General features: G+C 44.8%; 1 protein-coding gene across 1 annotated transcript in view; it reads left to right on the top strand.

The window, feature by feature from the left end:
- The window catches only part of LOC147120121 (dynein regulatory complex subunit 11-like), a 368896-nt gene that overhangs the window by 127202 nt on the left and 217638 nt on the right, over positions 1-24056 (top strand). Inside the window, exon 8 of the mRNA XM_085985675.1 lies at positions 254-388. Within this exon, the coding sequence (XP_085841801.1) occupies positions 254-388 (135 nt within the window). The remainder of the gene's footprint in view (positions 1-253; positions 389-24056) is intronic.

Below are 24056 nucleotides of genomic sequence, written 5' to 3'. Positions count from 1 at the left end.
ACAAAATTTTCTGATTAGTATCGGCGAACACTAATATCACTAATAGTAATAAGCAATGGACTGGAATATTCAGTGTTTGTGGCTCAGAGTGGAGGTATTTGATTAACAATGCACATCTATTTAAAATGCCTTCATGCCTGGTAGTTTAAATATAGGATTTGAGATATTTTTTAGCTCTTTGATATATGTTGTAGACAGGATTTTCAGTTGAGAAATTTAGCCAATATAGTAATAACTTTTCTTTTCTCCTCAGGTGCTTCAAGAACTTGCTGCACAAGAAGAAAATAAAAATAAAAAGAAAGATAAAGAAAAGAAAGAGAAAAAAGGCAAAAAGGGCAAAAAGGAAAAGAAGAAGAAGAAGAAGAAGAAGGGAAAAGCTGACAAAGAGGTTTGCCTTAAATTTCTCTTGGGTTCGACAGCACAGGTCTCTCCCATAAGTGGACTCTGTGGCCATGAAATTCAGCATCTTCGCGGTGGCTGGTAAGGCTGGTTTCCAAGAAAACTGATGGCTGCCTTGCTTCCGCCCACTTCTAGTGAGTCCTGTGGTGGCTGCCATTTTGGGTAGATCGGAAGCACGGCCGTTGCCTGCGCTCATTGGAGAAATGGTAATGAGGCAGATTGTGATGTCAATCAGTGTGCAATGCTGATTTGACGCATGACCTGCCATTTTCAATGTTGCTGCTCCATTCAATGTCCTCTTCAAATCACGACCAGCTGAACATGCGTTCAGCAGCAGGAAGAACCCCCCACTAGTGCTATTTAATGGGATCAGTAACAATTTACAGCTGACTTGATTTTTGATTTGTACTGGCTCTGTAAGTTTGTGCAACTGTTTGGAGCTTTCTACAGTTATTTAAAGTTGGTGAAGTGGCAGGGAGTGGTGCTGCAAGTGGATAATGCCTTGCTTCAGATTTAAAGGGTTCTGCTCAGACCACTTGCTCCTAGTCATGGGGGCTCTACTTGCAGTCGCCCTCGCGCTAGAGTATGACAGGGAAATGGAGCAGAGGCAACGAAGAAGAGGACAAGCTGCTCACAGAGGGAGGAGGACGAGGGGCAGGAGGGCTCTCAACAGGAGGCCTTACCCAATTAGGGTACTCAGGGAACACTTCTGACTGCACTTAAGCCAGGAGCAGTGTATTCAGAGGCTTCGTTTCACCAAGGAGGTGGTCACAGAACCCTGCCACCTCCTGCAACCAGACCTACAGCCTCAGAGCAGGGCGATGACCGCTCTGCCAGTGGCCCTCAAGGTCACCGTGGCCTCACTTTTTTTGCCACCGGATCCTTCCAGTCTGGAGCAGGAGACATAGCGAACATCTCCCAGTTCGCTGTCCATCACTGCATCCGGGAGGTCACAGAGGCTCTGTACTCCAGGAGAAGGGACTTAATTGTCTTCTCTCTGAACAGAGAGAGGCAGGAGGAGAGCACATGTGGCTTTGTCAGGATACCGGGCTTCCCTGTGGTGCCATGGCTTAGCGGGCACCGCACATCAATCTTGAGATGTACCGCAACTGCAAAGGCTACCACTCACTTAATGTGCAGTTGGTGTGCGACCATGCCCAACACATCATGATGGTGAATGCCTGGTATGCTGGCAGCAATCATGATGCCTTCATCCTGTGCCAGTCTGGTGTGCCAGCAATCTTCCAGCCACCATGTTAAATCCGAGGGTGGCTGCTCGGAGACAAGGGCTATCCGCTCTACACCTGGCTGATAACTCCCCTCCGCAACCCCACTACTCTTGACCAGCAATCATATATTGAAAGCCATGCTGCCACGAGGAAACACATCGAGCAGACCTTCGGGGTTCTGAAGCAACGATTCCGCTGCCTTGACCATTGGGGAGGAGCCCTCCAGTACACACTGTTGTCCAATTTCGTACTGATCTGCTGCATCCTCTACAACATGGCCACCATGATGGCGCAGCTCTTGCCACAGCGGGTTCCGGGACTACCAGAGGAGGAGTAAGGGAGTAGGCAGGCAGCAGATCCCTGTTCCAGACAGGCTGTTCGTGAGCGCCTCATCAGAATCAAGTTCCAAGGAATGAAACCCCAGATACCCATTGCTCACCACTTCCCCACCTTACCATCCCTCTGTCACGGAACATCACAGCGTCTTCTTGAGCACAAAGCTGAAATGAATGCCACCACAAAACAGACATTCCAAACATAATTTGTAAATTTATCAATTCCAATACACCACAACAACATCAACTAATCACCCTTGTGCATTCCTTTAGTGTCTGTCTTTCATGTTCCTTTGCCTGCTCTAGTACTCCTACGAAGTGCTACCCAAGTGGCTGCAGCATGACTGATGGAAGACTACTGACTTTCTGTGGGCGAGACTGCAGATGGCCTTGCAGGACAACCTCGAGCAGCTCTGGGCCTAGAAGGCCTGTTTGTAGACTGCACCACCTTGGCATGGGTGGCAGCAGTCTGGGCTGGCTGGATAACAGGCAGCAGCAGGGGCACTGGTGGAGTGGCAGGGGTGGGAGGACGAATGCTGTCTTCCTGAAAGAGGACAGCAGGTTCTTGCTCCACGGATCCACTGCCACTCCCCTGGGACGGTGCCTCAGCATTTCTAGCCATCTGTTGGAGCAAAGATTGCTGGACTGCTGTGAGACCCTGCAAGCCCCTTTCCACACTAGTAAACCCAGTCACGATGGCAGCAAGCTGAGACTACATGGGAGCAATCTGAGCTTCCACTGCAGCACTGAGACTTTGGATTGCTTCTACCTGTGCTGCAATGGAACCTGCGAGATTGCCCATCACACACTGCATCATGGTTGACTCTACAAGTGCCCTAATGGAGTTGCCCATCACTTCCATCCTGGAAATCGTGGGCTCCAAGCTCTGTGCAATCCCCCTGCAATGTTGAAGCCAGACACCTCCATGCTCCTTGACACTGACAAGAGGCTCTCTGGCAGGCCTGCCATTGAACCAAGCATTTCTATGTGCATGTCCATCACCCATCTTCTGAAGGCCGCATCATCTGAGTCTTGTGCAGCAGAATTCGTGCGCAAACTTGCCCTCTGGGGAGCTGGCATCCGAGCTACCCTTCCCCCCTGACTTCTTTGGTATCTGAAAGGAGAAAGGCACAAGGATCGGGTTGTGGTGAGGGGAGGGGGAAAGCAAGATGTGCATGATTACACCATCAGCAGCTTGCAAGTGAGAAGAGACTGTGGGATAAGGGGGAAGTGGGATGTGAGAAGAAGGATTAGCTATGAGCATACCGTCATCATCAGCAATGCTTTCAACTTCATCGCTCGCCACGGCCTCAGTGATGGCCCCTCCAATTTTCTCCAGCACTGTGTCCTCCAGCTCCATGAGGTTGTGAAGACGGGCTTCCCTCCACCCATCTGCTGCTACTCACGGTGGTTGTGAGCCACCTTTGCCTGCAAGAGAAAGGGAATTGTGTCAGTGAGTGTGGTGCAATGTGTTTGAGTGATGTGCCTGTCATGGTTGAATAACTGGCAGTGTGTGCATGGTGTGAAATGTGGGTGTGAGTCTTGCAGCAGTGGTAAGTGTGTGTGGGTGAGGTAAAACTATGATTGTGAGGTATGAGTGGTGATAGCTAGAGATTCTTGGTAGGTGAGTGATGGGGTGTGGTGTATTGAGGAGTGTGTGAGGCTAGTGATGCAGTTGGTGGGATATGGCACTTGAAGATGCATTCACTCACCTTAACCACTTGAGTGAGGTCATTAAACTTTTTGCAACACTGGATCCAGGTCCTGGGGACAACACTCGTGGCACTGACAACTTGTGCTATTTCCTCTCACAGCCTTCTGACGTGCTGCCTGGAAGGCCTCCTGCCCCCCCTGCGGGTAGAGGACCTTACACCGTCTGTGCACCCCCAGGACCAAGGCCTCCAGTGCCGCATCAAAAAACCTTCTTGCCCTCTCTCTTCTCTGTTGGGCCATGGCTTCAGAGTGACAATGAGGTGCTTCTGCAACAAAGCAACTCCCCTTTAAGTAGTACAGAGAGCCTAGGCCAAATTTTAATTGGCCAGTAGACGGCACCCGATATTGGCCCCCCTGTTCAGTGCTAAACCAACCAGCAGTGCATTTGGCGCTGAGATCAGCGCTCCAATCATTATAATGAGCAGGCAGCACAAATTCTGTGTGCTGCCAGCACCACTTGGAACGGGGGCACATCGCGCTTTGTGCTCCCGCGCCCATTTTTAGGTTTTATCCAATTTCACCCCCTGTGTCTCTCGCATTCAGGATTCACCTGTACTGGCCAATATCTAATTGTATCCTACCTCTTGTGAATTAACGGGATATTGCGTCCTTTGCACTTGCCCTTGCAAGGGCTTCTCCAGTAGGTGGAACTGATGAAAATTCTGCTGAGATGAGGTCAATGTCAAATCAAAAACTGGCTTTATTTTACATAATACACCCGATTGTACAGGATCATTCTTCCAGCCATATTTAAACTTCTTCTATAATGCTTCCTGCAACATAGAAAAAATTGCTGCATTATGCAGAATGGAGAGCAGAATGCTCACTTTTAAATTTTTCTTTCCTTCTGCTCGGCCTCTAACTTTTTAAAACCGATTGGCTGGCTCACTTTAATTTAAATGCAATTATTTCAATATAACTCATTCCTGAATCTTTCCGTAGGAAAAAGGTCACAAAAAGAGGGGTTTTGCTGGAATAGATGGTGAGAAACTGTTTTCATTGGCAGGAGGCTCAGTAACCAGAGGGCACAGATTTTAACATAATTGACAAAAGAACCAGGGGGGAGATGATGAGAAATGTTTTAACGCAGCGGGGTGTTATGATCTGGATGTGTAACAATTTTTTTTATGTATAAAATTGTATTCGTATTTACCCTCCTCAGTCAGTTGGTGAGACTCTCTCTCCCTTAAGGGAAGCAGGTACCTTCTGCTGGGGCTCGAGTAAACACAGTTTGTTAATCACTAAACTTTATTCTTCATTGATTCTCAAATCCTTTTTATTTATCTCATACTTTAACAATTATCCTACACAATTTTATAGTCAATTAATGTTGCAACTTGGTTATTACAGAACACAGAATTACAGACTATATAACAATACTCACAAGCCCGTGACGATGAGTAGGTTTTCAGTTGTTGCTCTGCTCCTCTCTTTTGTTCTGCTCCCCCACCCCTGAGCTCCCCCCTTTTACATCTCGTCCCCGAGCTCCTCTCTTTCTGCATCACCCTCCAGAGCTCCCCTCTTTTACATTGCTTTCTATCCCCAAGCTCCTCTCCTTCTAAATCTTGACCCCGCACTCCTCTCTCCCCTACATTGCCTCTCATCCCTTTACTTTGCTTCCCTCGACCTCTGCACCCCGAGCTGCTCTCTTTTTTTCTTTGGCTCACGCTTCTTTCTCCCACTGGAATTTTGACGTGTGCTGCTTCGCGCTACCAGCCCATGTGACCTCTGACTCCGCTTCATTGCAACACAAGCTGCTTTGCGCCACTTCTTCACGCCGCACCGACCATGTGACCTCGTCAGTCGCCGCTTGTTCGCGCCACTACGATCACATAATGTTTGCCCGCAACACAGCCGCCACGCACACGCACAGCCACATGCCTTTCGCTACATCCCCTGCTTGCAGAACGAGCTGCACAAGCAGACGGCTGCACTCTGAGATTCGCACTTCTCTTGTCCATCACAAAACTGATAGCGTCCGTTATATTGGATTTCCCACTTTCTCAAGCTGTGCATGTTTGCGCTCAGCTGCCACATTTTTCTTTTTGTTGTAGTTGAACCCAGCTTCTTCTTCCGCACTCGCCATTTCTTTCTTCTTCTTGTTATGTTCATTAGACAGTTCCCCAGAGTTGCTAACTTGTTCAAACAGTTGAGTTTTCTCTTTAGGTTTCTTCATTGCAATGTTCTCCACAGCTCCCTGAAACACCAGACGGTTTCTGTCTTTCACCAGAATGTGTGTTTTACAATAGAGATATTCACATTCACTCCTTTCATTTGATTTTGTTTGACTATGTTTAGATTTTTTTTTTCTTTTCTGGTTTTGATTATTTTTCTTTTCACCTTCATTGGATTTAGATTCTGATTTGGAGGGCTCCTCTGGCTCCTTCTTTTCTATCTTTGCTGTTTCTTTAGCCTCTGGCTCCTTTTCTGGGCTTTCTTTCTCTCATTCCTTATCTTTTACTTTAGGTTCAACTGTTTATTTTTCATCTGCTTTTTCCACTGGTTCTTTTTGGTCTTTGGTAGGTTCTTTTTCGTGGTTATCCTTTGGTTGCTCCTTTCCTCCCTTTTTCACATCCTCCTTCTCTACCTTTTTTTTCTCTGGCTTTCTCTTCTACAGTTGATTTTGCTTTATCTTCTTCCTCAGTGTTTTCACTCTTTGTGTCTTCTTTCACAGCTTCTTCATCAGATTTAGTTTCTTGGTCACCCTTGTCCTCTGCTTTTTCAGCCTCTTCTTCTGCTGTTTCTTCATGTGTATTTTCCTTGAATTTGCAACGAGGGTTTTCAGGATTGTTTTGTTTCCCTTTACCTGTTTCACTGGCCTTTGTTGTACGATACAGAGTTCCACTGTTTTTTGATTATTTGCATTAACTCTAGCACATTGAATACAGTTTACATCATTCACGATCCCAGGTCACCAGTCGGTCCCAAATTCATCATTTTCACAGATAGACGTAATCCACCCATTCCTTCATAGATTTCCTTTAGTAGCTCTTTGCATCTACTTTTAGCGGGATAATCCATTCTAGATCGAGTATACATAACTGCTTGTTGGTGTTTAATTCATGGGAATTCCCCCTCCAACAGGGTTCCAATTTGTCAGTGTCATCACGGGACTGATTCCTGTGGGTCAGAGTTTGTCACGGGCCTAGTATCTTTCCTTGATCGTGTTACGATCATGGATTCTATTCCCCTGGCTGCCTGATGTGCTAAATTCTGTGCTCTATCATTCCCGTTCTGTATTCCTGTTTTCTCTTTCTGATGTACTGGTGGATGTTTCATCATAGGTTTCTTCCCTATTAATAAGTCCCTTATGTTTGTCCATTGTGCATGAAATTTTGCAAGTTTCCCTTTGACATTAGTCATTTGTTCTGGCTGCACCATCTCTATCTCTGTACTCTCTTTATCTCTACTATCTCAACACTGACTCTGTACTATCTCTATCTCTGTAATATCTTTATCTCTGTATTATCTATCTCTGTCTCTGTACTATCTCTATCTCTGTACTATATCTCTGTATTATCTCTATCTCTGTCTTTGTACTATTTCTGACTCTGTACTATCTTTATCTCTGTACTATCTCTATCTCTGTACTATCTTTATCTCTGTATTATCTCTATCTCTGTGCTATCTTTATCTCTGTATTATCTCTGTCTCTGTACTATCTCTGACTCTATACTGTCTCTGACTATACTATCTTTATCTCTGTATTATCTTTATCTCTGTATTATCTTTATCTCTGTATTATCTTTATCTCTGTATTATCTCTATCTTTATCTCTGTACTATCTCTATCTTTGTACTATCTTTATCTCTGTATTATCTCTATCTCTATCTCTGTACTATCTCTATCTCTGTACTATCTTTATCTCTGTATTATCTCTATCTCTGTCTCTGTACTATCTCTATCTCTGTACTATCTTTATCTCTGTATTATCTTTATCTCTGTACTATCTTTATCTCTGTACTATCTCTGTCTCTGTACTATCTCTGTCTCTGTACTATCTCTATCTCTGTACTATCTTTATCTCTGTACTATCTTTATCTCTGTACTATCTTTATCTCTGTACTATCTCTGTCTCTGTACTATCTCTGTCTCTGTACTATCTTTATCTCTGTATTATCTCTATCTCTGTCTCTGTACTATCTCTATCTCTGTACTATCTTTATCTCTGTATTATCTCTATCTCTGTCTCTGTACTATCTCTATCTCTGTACTATCTTTATCTCTGTACTATCTCTGACTCTATACTGTCTCTGATTGTACTATCTTTATCTCTGTACTATCTCTATCTCTGTATTATCTCTATCTCTGTACTATCTTTATCTCTGTACTATCTCTGACTATACTGTCTCTGATTGTACTATCTTTATCTCTGTACTATCTTTATCTCTGTATTATCTCTATCTCTGTCTCTGTACTATCTCTATCTCTGTACTATCTTTATCTCTGTATTATCTCTATCTCTGTCTCTGTACTATCTCTATCTCTGTACTATCTTTATCTCTGTATTATCTCTATCTCTGTCTCTGTACTATCTCTATCTCTGTACTATCTTTATCTCTGTACTATCTCTGACTCTATACTGTCTCTGATTGTACTATCTTTATCTCTGTATTATCTCTATCTCTGTACTATCTCTATCTCTGTATTATCTCTATCTCTGTCTCTGTACTATCTCTATCTCTGTACTATCTTTATCTCTGTATTATCTCTATCTCTGTACTATCTTTATCTCTGTACTATCTCTGACTCTATACTATCTCTGATTGTACTATCTCTATCTCTGTACTATCTTTATCTCTGTATTATCTCTATCTCTGTCTCTACTATCTCTATCTCTGTACTATCTTTATCTCTGTACTATCTCTGACTCTATACTGTCTCTGATTGTACTATCTTTATCTCTTTATTATCTCTATCTCTGTACTATCTTTATCTCTGTATTATCTCTATCTCTGTACTATCTCTATCTCTGTACTATCTTTATCTCTGTATTATCTCTATCTCTGTACTATCTTTATCTCTGACTCTATACTGTCTCTGATTGTACTATCTTTATCTCTGTACTATCTTTATCTCTGTATTATCTCTGTCTCTGTACTATCTCTGACTCTATACTGTCTCTGACTCTATACTGTCTCTGACTCTGTACTATCTTTATCTCTATCTCTGTACTATCTCTGACTCTGTACTATCTTTATCTCTGTATTATCTTTATCTCTGTATTATCTCTATTTTTGTCTCTGTACTATCTCTATCTCTGTACTATCTTTATCTCATCTTTTACTTCCCTATCCTCAATACCTATTTCATTGTCTGTTTCAGTATAATTATCTGTACTTGGATTAAATCTGACTTTGTCCTTTGAATTTCCATATATTGATACTTATTTTGGACATTTCTGTTACTACAGATATCTCTTGTTTATCCTTTCCCTGTTTATCAGACACCTTTATTTTTCTCTTAATTTGGTCTACATTATCTCCTTGGTGTTCTCCCTTGGAGAGTCCCTAAATAGTTCACGCAAGTATGGTTTTCCCAGGTCGTTAGTCCTTGTCCCCTATTTGTCTATCTTAGTGAAGTGGTTTATTATATCTCCCTCATATATTGATATCTATTCCCTTTTCTTTTTCTTGTGTTACTTATCTAACTCTAGGTTCCTTCTTTTAATGTTTGCAGATTTTCACTGTTTTTTAAATTACTCTGGCCCCACGTTGGGCACCTTATGTAAGAATTTTTTTTATATATAAAATGGTATTCGTATTTACCCTCCTTAGTCAGTTGGTGAGAATCTCTCTCCCTTAAGGGAAGCGGGTACTTTCCGCTGGGGCCCGAGTAATCCTGTTTGGTTAATCATTAAACTTTATTCTTCATTGGTTCTCAAATCCTTTTTATATATCTTATATTTTAACAATTACCCTACACAATTTTAGATAGTCAATTAAATATGGCGACTTGGTTATTACAGAACACAGAATTACAGTGACAATTATATAATAATACTTACAAACCCGTGACAATGAGTAGGTTTTTGGTTGTTGCTCTGCTCCTCTCTTTTACTCTGGTCCCCCACCCCCGAGCTCCCCTCCTTTACAACCTGCCCCCCAGCTCCTCTCTTTTACATTGCTTCCTGCCCTCAAGTTCCTCTGCTTCTCCCTCTCTCCCCCAAGCTCCTCTCTCCCCCTGCATTGCCTCATGTCTCTTGAATTTTCTTCCCTGAACCTGTGCACCCTGAGCTGCTTTCTTTCCCCGGACTTGCGCTTTTCTCTCCCAGCAGACTTCTTCTGTCAGCTTCTTTGCGCCACGAGCACCTTGCGCCTCCCGGCCCTGTGACCTCTATGGTCCACTTCTTCATGCCACAAGCTGCTTCGCTCTGCTTCTTCATGCCACACTGACCACGTGACGGTCGCCCGCAACATGGCCACCAGCACATGCCGTTCGCTACAGGACTGCACTGCCTGAAAGGGTGGTGGAAACAGATTCACTAGTAACTTTCAAAAGGGAATTGGACATATTCTTGAAAACAAAACATTTGCAGGGCTATGGGGAAAGAGCAGGGGAGTGGGAATATTTGAATAGCTCTTTCAAAGATCTGGCACAGGCATGATGGGCCGAATGGCCCCCTTCTAGGCTGTATGAATCTATGATTCTAAAATCTGAAACACAACAGGCATGTTACTAGAATAAATCTCCTTGCTTAGAAATTCCAGCAAGAATGGTGCGTGGGAGGGGTTAAGATTAGGCTGAGTTGACTTACCGGCCTGAAGTCACTCTGTTCCCGCCCGTCGCCATTTCATCTTCGCTGACTTTCAAGTCGGCCGAGGCTCCCGCTACAGGCAGGCCACTAGCAGCAACAGATTTGTATACCACCATAATCAGTAACCCCATGGTCCATCATATCCTTCACTCCACGATCACCTGTAAGCTGGGTGATCAACACTAATTCAATGAGGAATGTAGAAGGCATTCCAGGAGCAACACCAGTAATACCAACCTGTTGCACCTACAACACAGGGATACCTGCATGTTAAGCATTAAAAGCAGGAATTTATCCAGAGATAAGTGGTCCTACAACCAAAAGGTCAGAGTAAAGCTCCCTAGCTCTACCACATCCAGTAGAGAATGGTAGTTGACAAACGGGCAACAAAAAAGAGGAGGCGGCTTCATGAGCATCCAGTACCTCAACCACATTGAAGTGCAAGAGATAAAGCTGAATTGTTTGTAAACATCTTCAGTCAAAAATGCCTAATGGACGATCCTACTTTACCTCCCCTTGAAGACCCATCTATGCCAGTGGTGACTCCACATTACATTAAGAAGCAGCTGAATGCACTGGGCACAGTGAAGGCTGTGAGCCTTGACAATATCCTGGCTGTAGTACTGGAGATGAGCACACCAGAGCTAGCTGCTCTCCTGTTGAGTTGTGTCAGTGCAACCACAAGTTCGTATATGCTGATGATGACATTGCCTTGGCCACACAAAGCATGAATCTGTCCATCACCGAGGAGACCCTGACCAGTGATTTACAGAGGATGGAAGCCTACTTCTGTCGATGGCAACTTTGGCCAAACCTGCAAAAGACTGTCACCTCGACATTCCACCTCAACACCCATCAAGCAAACCAAGCTTTGAAAATCTCCTTCTGCGGCGCAGAGGTAAACCATGTCAAAAAAAACTCCTATTTAGGAGTCACGCTAGATCACACCCTGTCATATAGACATCTCCAGAACCTTGGGAAGAAACTAAAGAGTAGGGTCAACTTGATCCAGAAACTCACCGGATCCTCATGGGGAGCAGACGCTCAAACCTTCCGTACAGCAACACTCGCCCTAGTGTACTCTACAGCGGAGTACTGCTTTCTAGCATGGCTATCGAGTCTGCATGTCAAATCCGTTGATGTCCAGCTGAATTCTACTATGAGAATTATCACCTGTATGCTTTTATCAGCACCAACACCTTGACTGCCCGAGCTTGCAAACATTGCACCACCACACCTACGCCACGAATATAAGTGTCTCCAGAGAATATAACTGCTACAGCAGCAAAGACAGCTGATCCAGGCTGACTTGAACAACCTACCACCAACCCGTCTCAAATCTAGAAGGTCATTTTGGACCATCGCCGAAGTTCTTCAGCGATCTCCCCTCAGCCTTGATAACTGATGGCAAAATGCTTGGAAGAACTATGACATAGGGAATGGATTCCTTATAGAGGACCCCACAGTACAACCTGAAGGATTAAACCTTTCTCGCAAACAGTGGACAACCATCAACCACCTCAGAACTGGTCATGGTAGATGCTGCCACCTTCTCCATCAATGGAAGATTAAAGCATCCCCATCATGCGACTGTGGAGCTCCTAATCAGACCCTGGAGCACTGCCCCCAGAGGAAATTCACAGGCAGCCTACAAGATATCCACGCTGTTGCACCAGAGGCTTTGGCCTGGATATCTGACTTAGATATTGACATCTGTTTTGCTTTGCTACTACCATGCGAAAGAAGATGAGTGCAACCATGACACTGACAATGTGGAATATTGTCTAATTATGTCTTATGCACAAAATAGGACAAATCTAACCAGCCAATTAATACCCTGTCAACCTCCTGCTAGTCATCAGTAAAGTGATGGAAAGAATCATCAATAGTGTCATCAAGTGACACCATCTCAACAATAACTTACTTAATTGATATCCAATTTGGGTACTACCAGAATCACTCCGCTCCAAATGTTGTCCTCACAGTCTTGATCCAGACATGGACACAAGAAATGAATGCCACAGAAGAGGTGAGAGTAGCTGCCTTCAACATCAAGGCAGCATGTGACCGAGTATGACACTAAGGAGCCCTGGCAAAACTGAAGTTAATCGCAGGTCACAGGAAAACCCTGCAATAGGTGGAATTACACCTGACATAAAGGAAAATGGTCATGGTTGTCAGAGGCCAATCATTGCAGCCCCAGTGCATCGCTGCAAGGTGTTCCTCAGGGAAGCGTCCTTGGCTCAACTATCAATGCTCTTTCCTCCATTAGAGGGTCAGAAGTGGGGTTGTTTGCGGATGATACCACAGTTTTCTTCTTCAGTCACAACTCCTCTGATAATGAAGCAGTCCATGTCAGCCTTTGGCAGGAACTAAAGAGTATCCCGTCTTTGGCTGACAAGTGGCAGGTAACAATTGCGCCGCATATGTGCCGGTTAATAACCATTTCGAACAAGAGAAATCCCAGTGATCTCCCCTTGACCTTCAATGGCATCACCATATTAACATCAGGACTACAAGAGGACGCCAGAGTCTGGGTACACTGAGGCAAATGATTGACCCCTCAAAGCCTCTCCATCATCTATAAGGCTCAAGTCACTGGTGCGATGAATATTCACCATTTGCTTGGATGGGTACAACCACAACAATACTGAAGAAGCTCAATGTCTTCCAGGACAGAGCAGTTATTTTGATCAACGTTCTAGTCATTGAATTCATTCTCCAACCTCCACTACTGGTGCAGTATGTGCTGTCTATAGGATCTTCACATTTCTCCACATTATATTCCATTTGCCATGTTCTTGCCCACTCACTTAGCCTGTCTATATCCCCTTGAAGCCTCTTTGCATCCTCCTCACAACTTACATTCCTACCTAGCTTTGTATCATCAGCAAACTTGGATGTATTACATTTGGCCCCCTCATCCAAATCATTGATGTAGATTGTGAACAGCTGAAGCCCAAACACACATCCTTGCGGTACCCCACTAGTTACAGCCTGCCAACCCAAAAATTACCCATTTATTCCTACTCTCTGTTTTCTGTCTATTAACCAATCCTCAATCCATGCTAGTATATTACCCCCAATCCCAAGAGCCCTAATTTTGTTTAATAACCTTTTGTGTGGCACTTTATCGAATGCCTTCTGAAAATCCAAAGACACCACGTCCACTGGTTCCCCCTTATCTATTCGGCTAGTTACAACCTCAAAAAGCCAACAGATTTGTCAAGCATGATTTCCCATTCATAAATCCGTGTGGACTCTGCCCAATCCTATTATTATTTTCTAAGTGCCCTGTTACCACGTCCTTAATAATAGATTCTAGCATTTTTCCTACTACTGATGTCAGACTAACTGGCCTGTAGTTCCCGTTTTCTCTCTCCCTCCTTTCTTAAATAGTGGGGTTACATTTGCTACTTTCCAATCCACGGGAACCATTCTAGAATCTATGGAATTTTGGAAAATGTCAACCAATCCATCCACTATCTCTATAGCCACCTCTTTCAAAACCCTAGGATGTAGGCCATCAGGTCCAGGGATTTATCGGCTTTCAGTCCCATTAATTTCTCCAGTACTACTTTTTTACTAATACTAATTTCTTTCAGTTCCTCATTCTCGCTAGACCCTTGGTTCTCCACTATTTCCGGGAAGTTTTTTGCGATTTCTTCTATGAAGACAGACACAATTGTTTAATTTCTCTGCCATTTCCTTATTCCCCATTATAATTTCTCCTGTCTCAGCCTGTAAGGGACCCACGTTTACTTTTGCTAATCTTTTCCTTTTTACATACCTATAGAAGCTTTTAGTCTTTTTATGTCTCTTGCTAGTTTACTCTCATATTCTATTTTCCCTTTCTTTATCAACTTCTTGGTCTTCCTTTGCTGAATTCTAAAATCCTCCCAATCTTCAGGCTTACTACTCTTTTTGGCAACATTATAAGCCTCTTCCTTTGATCTAATAACACCTTTAACTTCTCTTGTTAGCCACGGTTGGACCGCTTTTCCTGTGAGGTTTTTGTGCCTTAAAGGAATGTATATTTGTTGTAAATTATGTATTCATTCTTTAAATGCTAGCCATTGCTTGTCTACCATCATACCTTTTAATGTAGTTCCCCAATCTACCTTGGCCATCTCACCCCTCATCCCTAAGTTTAATACCTAAGGTTGTTTAAAAACAATTAGCACTTTTAAAATTTGCACATAAGCCTATGCAATTGATTGCTCTGAGACCGATCATAGCCAATTCCTGGTGATTCCCTGATGTTCTGGCACAAATGACAGAAGATATATTGGATCTTGTGTTTCTGTCATTTGAATCTCATTGATAGAACCAATAGAGCGACTCCTCAAACCTTTTTCCACCCCTGCCCCAGTTCTGCCAAAAAATTGGGGGAGGCAGAGCAGAAAATATCAGCCATAACATTTTGGTTCTTGTGCTGCTAAAAGATAAAATAGTTTCTGGTAAACTTGAAAAGGTTCGTATTGAAAGGAAAATATTCAGCAACGGAAAACAAATTGGCAACAAAAAAATAAAGTTCAGGCATTTTACTAAGTAGGAATCCTGGTTCATGTGAAAGGAACAAGTTTCTTTTGTTGTTTTTCACTAACATGCATAAATCTTATACACTTTTAAGTCCAGATGTGAAATATTTATAGCCATGTCTCCAGATGGAAAATTAGAGCATTATTTGTAATCTAGTTATATAAATCATAATTTCTAGTTCAGACAAATATTTTAGTTTGGGACGTATTAATGTTCCCGTGGCAACACCAATAAATGTTGCTTTATGAGAATTATGCCAGGATATCTTCTCATGGTCTACAATGACTGACCCATTGTACTCATTAAAAAAAAACAGAATGCCTGAGGCAAGATTTGTTTCAAACAGACAATATCGTGATTCATTGGCCCAAATCTTGCTGGAAAAATAACGGCGAGTTCACAACGCACATTAATGCGCAAATCGACCAGCAAGTTCAGGCAAAGAAGAAATACGCTGTAATTTGCAAATCACCATAACTTGCTGGTAGATACGCCGCTCTGCTGTTTGCCTCACACAATTGCCATCTCACTCTCAATCTTCCCATAATTTTTAAGAACTTGCTGGACTTGCACATTAAACTCATTGCAGAAAGTTAGAGCTGATACTTATTGGTGCAAGTACCCTTTTAATGATGTGATAATTATTGATGCAATGCCAATTAGCCTTTCTGGCCCAGAAAGGGAACTATTTAAACTGTTGAGTCTCTTTTCTACATGAAGTCAATGCTTCTTAGAGGGTTAAAAAAAATTAAATTATACATTTTTACATTTTTTTCTTACTTTTCCTCTGTCTCCTTTTTTCCCTCTTTCTCTTAATCCAATCTTTTTCCCCTTTATTTCTCTTGTGTTCCTGATTTGACTCTAATTCACCCCCTTCTCCGTTGTTCCTCTATTTCTCACTCAATCCTTAAATCTCAATGGTTAAGGAGATAGACTGTTTGTCCAGTTGTTCACCAAGGTCCCAGATGCCCTGTTGCACAGATGCCGTTATCATCTCACACTTCCAGCAACTTACAGGGCGAGAAAGGTTTGAGCTAAAGGGCGCAGGAAGAAGTCTAACTAATGGCACAAGATGTGGGCCAGTGTGTTTTTATTTTATCTTTTCTGAAAACAGCCTCATCCATTTGCCGTAAAAATATATGAAGAACAGAGCAGTACTACCAGCAGCAATTTTTTAATGATGTTTAGTTCCCTTTCTCCTTTTGGGGATCTCCTTGCATCACACAGCATCTGTTGGGTCAGAGAGGAGGCAGATAACCTGTTTCTATTTCTCTGCGAATGCTGCCATGAAATCGGCAAGGAGGAGGTGAGTGATTTTATCTCTTTCTGAGAAGGCAGCTGATTTCTGCTTTGTGCTTCCTGAGGCTGATAAGTTAGTGTGTTGGAAGGTTTTCAGGCATTAAGCTTACATTTTGGAATTTTCCCCAGAGCCGCTCGCACTCTGCGGCTGTTACTTTGCTGTAAGTGATCTGCAGCTCTGAAGAAATACCAGACCCTGCCATTATACACAAGAACATGTACAATAGATTCATTAATACTTGCCTATTTTACTGATCTAGAAACACATAGGAATCAACAACATTGACTGGACTGCATTATTTAAAAAACAAATGCTTTTTTAATATGCTTTTTACACTTTTGACAGGCTCCAGTCATTGTTCTCGTTACAGCCGCCTCACCAGCCTTGTGTGGAGGGAGGAAAATGGTTTTGGTATTTGCCATGGCATGGCATGGCACGGCCAGCGGTGTTGACTGAAGTGCAAAATATTTTAATTTTTTTTCAAATCTCCCGCCTTGTCTAGTGCAACCAATTGTGCTGTGATTGATTGAACTGGGCAAGTTGACCCTTTAGTTTTTAAACCCCTTTGCAACTGTAGGGGGTTTGTGTCTCGGCGTGAGTGCCCAGTCAGCTCTGCCCCTGACTGTCTCTGAGCGGTTCGAATCGCTCCACACCCCCTGGGTTCTAGACACCGGACTTAGGTACAGGCGGCGATACAGAAAATCGAGTAGACAAGTGGTTTGGTGCAAGAAAACCAAATTTTATTAAAAGGCTGAATAAAACACAATGCTACTGAGAATTACTGGTATAGTTACAGGCATAAAACAGTTAATACACTTATATGGGAATGGGGGACACACAGCACATCGAGGGAAACAAATACATTAAAAATCCTCTTATCCTTATCCCACCCCCTCTGCCTAACTAGATTAAGCTATGAGGGGCCAGGAATTCATGCTCACCAATTCAAAACCTGTCGCTTTAGATGGTGGGGTTTGAAGTCCGCTCTTCCTGTCCTTTGGGGTATCCCATCGCCACGTGGTCACAGGGCGCGGCGCTGAAGTTGTTTGTGCAAAGGCACCCTCCCTTTTTCTCCGTTAACTTGTAGGAATTAACACTCGCTAGCGGGGTTGGGGTTATTTGTCTCTGGTCAGTCAGAAGCCTCTGAGCTTCTCCAGGGACCCCCGTGTGGTTTCGAAGCGCTCCCCTATTCCTGGTTCTGACCGCCGGACTTATTCGGTAGCGATGTAGACAGAAAATCATGACTCATGGTTTGGGTGCAAAACAGACCAGTATTTATTGAAACAAAAAGAAAGAAACAACTTAAAATAAACGATACAGCACTTATGCCTGGTACAGCACTTTTGCTTAACGCAGTACACTCAGTGTCCACTAGAGCGCTCCTTGCTCAGTGCAACACTCCTTTAAATACAGTACTTTAAAAACAGCTACACAGTGTTCACCACAGCACTTCTCTGCTTGGTGCAACACCCCTTTTAATACAGTTTTAAATACAGTAATTTAAAAACAGCTACACAGTGTTCACCATAGCACTTCTCTGCTTGGTGCAACACCCCTTTTAATACAGTTTTAAATACAGTACTTTAAAAACAGCTACACAGTGTTCACCATAGCACTTCTCTGCTTGGTGCAACACCCCTTTTAATACAGTTTTAAATACAGAACTCAGTGTTCACTATAGCACTTTTCTGCTAGTGCAACACCGTCTTACTTAAATAGGGGGGGAGAAACGGACACAACGAGGGAAAATCGACTAAAATTACAGTTCTAACAAAATTCCCACTTAATTCCCACCCCTATACCTATCCTAAGTTGCCTTGTAAAGGGGCCAGAAAAATATATGCTCACCAATGAAAACGCCTTCCCTGTGCCCTGCGATCTTTGATCTTCACTGCCCCGAAGTAAAAACACCCCAGTATTTTAAAAGTAAACTGCTGGTGTTCCACTTCTTCAGGCAGACTCCCACGTTGTAGAGGGCACAGAGGCGAGGCCAGAGAGAGAGATGGCTTCTGAGAAGCTATCTTTTATACCCCATTTGGGGCCGAAACCTTCCCGCCCAGATCCGGATGTACCTGGGCTAAGACAAAAGGGATCCAAGCTGCCCCATTGCCTCGGATGGGTTTGGATGAATTACCCATTCGTTTAAACTGTTCCTTTTCTCAGTTTAAATGTGCCTTCAATTGTCTGTGATGGGCTTTGAATATATTCCCATTCATCATGATGCGTTTGAATGAAACTACCTTGGTGGGAAAAAAAATGTCTATTTCCTTGACTGCTTTGAGTAAACAGCCATGAAGGTATTGTAAACAGAAAGTCATTGTCCTTGTGGTCACCCGAAACCGCAGTCTGAAGTGGATAATCCTTTGTGTACACAAAGTAGCAGTTTCTGTAAACACATCGATTGTCTGCGGCAGGGAGGGGACCTCCCCTTTGATTGGCAGATCTGACTGCTCCATTGAACCTTTTCTACAGACCCAGGCTGCTCTTTCAAGTCCTTTATCTTCTGCCATGCGGTCTGATGGCCATTTTGATCCCCTGGATTTTTAAAGGTATATTACCCAGGTATTCTTTAATCAAAGGGATCTGGGGGTCCTGGTGCATGAAACACAAAAAGTTAGTATGCAGGTGCAGCAGGTGATCAGGAAGGCCAATGGAATCTTGGCTTTTATTGCAAGGGGGATGGAGTATAAAAACAGGGAAGTCTTGCTGCAGTTATACAGGGTATTGGTGAGGCCACACCTGGAATACTGCGTGCAGTTTTGGTTTCCATATTTAAGAAAGATATACTTGCTCTCGAGGCGGTTCAGAGAAGGTTCACTCGGTTGATGCCAGAGATGAGGGGGTTGACGTATGAGGAAAGGTTGAGTAGGTTGGGCCTCTACTCATTGGAGTTCAGAAGAATGAGAGGCGATCTTATCGAAACATATAAGATTGTGAGGGGGCTTGATCGGGTGGATGCGGTGAGGATGTTTCCACTGATGGGTGAGACTAGAACTAGGGGGCATAATCTTAGAATAAGGGGCTGCCCTTTCAAAACTGAGATGAGGAGAAACTTCTTCACTCAGAGGGTAGTAAATCTATGGAATTTGCTACCCCAGAGAGCTGTGGAAGCTGCAACATTAAATACATTTAAAATGAAGATAGACATTTTCCTAGCTGATAGGGGAATTAGGGGTTATGGGGAGAGGGCAGGGAAGTGGACGTGAGTCTAGATTCAGATCAGCCATGATCCTATTGAATGGCGGAGCAGGCCCGAGGGGCCATATGGCCTACTCCTGCTCCTATTTCTTATGTTAAAATTAATCTTCAGAACTGTAGGAAATTTCGAAATTATTGCGAAATCCTACAGTCCCCCATCGGATACTAAAACTTGCTTGTAGTATCCTTGCCAAAAATGAGCAATAATTTCTGACCCCCCACAAACAACCTTCCCTTATGCTTAACTAAATCTATCTTTGATCCCCCGACACCTCCATCTCCCCTGCCCAGAGAGAATCATAGTACGGCAGGCATCTATTGACAGAAACACAAAATTAATTAAATAATCAATACACGGAGGGGTCCAATGCCCCTGCACCACTTATATTCACAATAAGTCAAGCATGGAGGGGGTCCTACGCCCCTGCACCGCTTGTAACATAATTTTAACATGATATAACACCTTGAAAGGGATTGTCACCCAGCCAACATCTGCTAAAAAAAACAGATGGAAGACAAACGAGCTTCCTTTAACTCCAAACAAGCAGTAAAATAATTAACGAGTTCTGTAAATTCTTAGTCTTAAATTGTATTTCCAGCAGCAGTTTTTAAATGTTGTGGACATTTGTTTCCTGCAGACCCCTTCCTTCATGGACTAGGGGTGCTTCCTCTCTCGAATCCCACGACACACTGGTCGCCTGTGCTTTCCGGAACTCTGAAAAAGACAAAAAAAAACATCTCGCCAGGTCCCCTGGCTCGGCGGGGGCGGTGTAATCAGGTCCCGTGACCTTGATCCACAATACAATTCTGGAACGGTACCACACTTAAAACTTATACACTAATATTAATTTCAATGCAAAAACAAATCTTAACACGTTCTACCTTAATAACTTTAATCACACATTACTTGCACAAAACTATATACATGCGCCGCCCGTCTCCGGGTGGCCAGCTTAATCCCTGGTTGGGCTGCCACAGGCTGCTCCCTGCGGCATGGCTGGACTGATTCCAGCTTCTAGTCCCTCGCAGCTGATGGCTGCTAGTTGGGTCCTCTGCCTTTTGGCCTCTCCCTGACTCGGGAGACCGCCCTACTCTACTGGAAAGTGGGTGACCGTACTTTCTTGGGCTGGGGTACCCAAAGAGATCTCCTAGGAAGTGTCGCCGGTGGGGCTACCCTGGCGAGCAGACCCTTAGCTCACGTCACACTCCCTGCTGGCTGGGGACCTCCTCCTTCGGGTCCCTCCCTTCCCAAACCTGGGCTGGGGACAGGCAATCCCTTGCCACTGGCTGCCGGTGGCTGAGAGCCTTCCCCTTCAGGTCTAAAACCTGGTTCGGGCTCCTCCCCGGAGTCCCACAAGAGAGGGGGAATCACTCGGGCCAAATGCTGGGGAGCTTCTACAATCCCAGCTGCCTGTTCCCCTGCCCCCTGCTTAAACAACCCGCATTGTTTGATATAACTGGCTGCCTGCCAGTAATCCTGTTCAAAATCATGAATAGCTCCTCCCCTAACACAAGCCACAGTGCCTGCCTGTGCAGCCTGTGAACTTGGACCTGCTGTGGGCTGGGGATTTCTATTCTCAGGTTCACTCCCAGCTGCCTGTTTCCCTGTGGGTCCCATTACGCTAGATGGGACCCCGTTAGACTGGGGTGAATTGGTCAGGTCCTCCGAGTGGGCCACCGTGCTGGAGGCTCCAGTGTCCACCGAATATCTCCCCTGCACCATCTCACCATAGGGCCTGCTCCCCTCAGCATTTTCGCGGGGACACAGGTCAACAGGCTGCACTGGCTCTAGTCATTGCTGGGAGTGAGGTGGGGCAGACGGGGTTAAAACACCGGTGGTGGCTGCTACTCTCCCCTGGCCAGTCAGAAGAGACCGTAGGGACTGTAAAAACGACTCAATTGCTGCGGGAGGGAGGTCTGGGCCCTGCCTTTTGGGCTGGGGCTGTGGGATTCTTTCCCCTGTCCTTCCAATGATTTTTTACAGTCTTTTCTCCAGTGACCGTCTTTCCCACACCCATAGCAATTTAACCTAGCCTGAGAGGGCCGGTTCCCCTCCTGGTGCCACTCTTTCTTACTTTGGCTCCCAGGTTTAACCTCATGGACTCTTCCCTTGGGTTGGGGAGCCTCATGTTCCTGACGGCTACCGTGAGCCGGCGGATCACCGCTTCTTCAGTGGTCTGGGGGCTTCGGAGGTCAAACCAAGCCATGACCTGGGTTTGGATCTGGGGTAGGCTGTTTGTCATGAGACACCGGAGCCAGTGAGTCAATTGGACTGGGTCCAGTGCTGCTCGCCCTGGCATTCCCGGGCATGCACTCCGGTAGACTGGCCACAGCCTGTCTGCGAACGCCTGCGGGGACTCCCCTGGGAGCTGCACTGTTCTTTCCACCCGAGCGAACGGGCTACCATCATTGAGTCCCATGGCCTCCAATACCTCATTCTTGAGACCCTCATAAACCCTCTGCCCCCTTTTGCACTCGCCAGATAGGGACTGGTGGAGATCACCTGCAAGGGAAAACAGCAGCATTTTTGCTTGCTCTACCTCATCGCAGTCGTTTACACAAGCTGCTTGCTCTATCTCCCTGAAGTGCAGAGAGGGGTCTCACTTTTTAGTGAGCTTGGGGACGTGGCTAACCGTGCCCCTGAGCTGGTGGGTGCCATACGGCACCATAAACTGATTCTGGATATCCCCTGGGTCAGCTTCATCAACGGGCGGACCGTACCTCCGTTGTCGGAGGGGGTACACTGGTCCTGGTCCCGGCCTATCTAGTGGGGCCTGCTGTGCTTCCTCTACCTTCCCATCCTCCACCCCCCTTTGCTGCCAGAGCTCCCGAAAGCTCGGAGCCATGGGTGGCGGTCGTGGGACCTCTGACTCCCTGACCAACCTTTCCCTGGGTGTTGCCTGTGGGACGGTTTTAATTGGGTTGCCAGTAAAATCCGACTGACCTGCCTTCGGGCTGATCAAGCATATCATCCGCTTTGCTCTTTTAAAAGCCATACTCAGGCTTTCTATCTCTGCCCTACAGGGGCCATGATCTGCTTCCTCAAACCCTTGCTCGCAGGCCAGCTTATATGCTGCCTTTACCTCCCTAACCTTTTCCTCCTGCTCTTTTAATTCTTGGATGAGGCGAGCGTTCTCCTCCCACACCCTCATCTCATTGCTCTTGGCCTCTGCAACTAGGCACTTCAGGTACTCTGACTCATGCCTCATGTGGCTTTTGCCCTCACTAAACTGAACTACCAGGCGCTCTACCTTGGCCTGGTATTCCTCAACCTCCCTTTCCCTATCCCAACTCTCTGCTCGGGCTTCCCTAAGCCTGCGGGTAACCTCCCCAAGCCTGCGGGAACCTAACCACAGACAAACTAGTGGGATAAAAAGGAACCCAATAACTGCTGCTCTCTCCAGACTCAAACCACTGTCTGCCACATCGCACACCGTTGCTGACGATCCTGCCGCGGTCGCCATTTTGTAAGGAATTAAACAGCGGGGTTGGGGTTATTGTCTCTGGCCAGTCAGAAACCTCTGAGCTGCTCCAGGGACCCCCGTGCGGTTTCGAAGCGCTCCCCTATTCCTGGTTCTGACCGCCGGACTTATTCGGTAGCGATGTAGACAAAATCATGACTCGTGGTTTGGGTGCAAAACAGACCAGTATTTATTGAAACAAAAAGAAAGAAACAACTTAAAATAAATGATACAGCACTTATGCCTGGTACAGCACTTTTGCTTAATGCAGTACACTCAGTGTCCACTAGAGCGCTCCTTGCTCAGTGCAACACTCCTTTAAATACAGTACTTTAAAAACAGCTACACAGTGTTCACCACAGCACTTCTCTGCTAGGTGCAACACCCCTTTTAATACAGTTTTAAATACAGTACTTTAAAAACAGCTACACAGTGTTCACCACAGCACTTCTCTGCTTGGTGCAACACCCCTTTTAATACAGTTTTAAATACAGTACTTTAAAAACAGCTACACAGTGTTCACCACAGCACTTCTCTGCTTGGTGCAACACCCCTTTTAATACAGTTTTAAATACAGTACTTTAAAAACAGCTACACAGTGTTCACCACAGCACTTCTCTGCTTGGTGCAACACCCCTTTTAATACAGTTTTAAATACAGAACTCAGTGTTCACTATAGCACTTTTCTGCTAGTGCAACACCGTCTTACTTAAATAGGGGGGGAGAAATGGACACAACGAGGGAAGATCGACTAAAATCACTGTTCTAACAAAATTCCCACTTAATTCCCACCCCTATACCTACCCTAAGTTGCCTTGTAAAGGGGCCAGAAAAATATATGCTCACCAATGAAAATGCCTTCCCCGTGCCCTGCGATCTTTGATCTTCACTGCCCCGAAGTAAAAACACCCCAGTATTTTAAAAGTAAACTGCTGGTGTTCCACTTCTTCAGGCAGATTCCCACGTTGTAGAGGGCACAGAGGCGAGGCCAGAGAGAGAGATGGCTTCTGAGAAGCTATCTTTTATACCCCATTTGGGGCCAAAACCTTCCCGCCAGATCCGGATGTATCTGGGCTAAGACAAAAGGGATCCAAGCTGCCCCATTGTCTCGGATGGGTTTGG

The sequence above is a fragment of the Somniosus microcephalus genome, chromosome 4 (genome assembly GCF_052327205.1).
Source record: "Somniosus microcephalus isolate GS21.2 chromosome 4, FLI_Smic_1.0, whole genome shotgun sequence".
NCBI lineage: Eukaryota > Metazoa > Chordata > Chondrichthyes > Squaliformes > Somniosidae > Somniosus > Somniosus microcephalus.
This window is presented reverse-complemented; position numbering and strand designations above follow the sequence as displayed.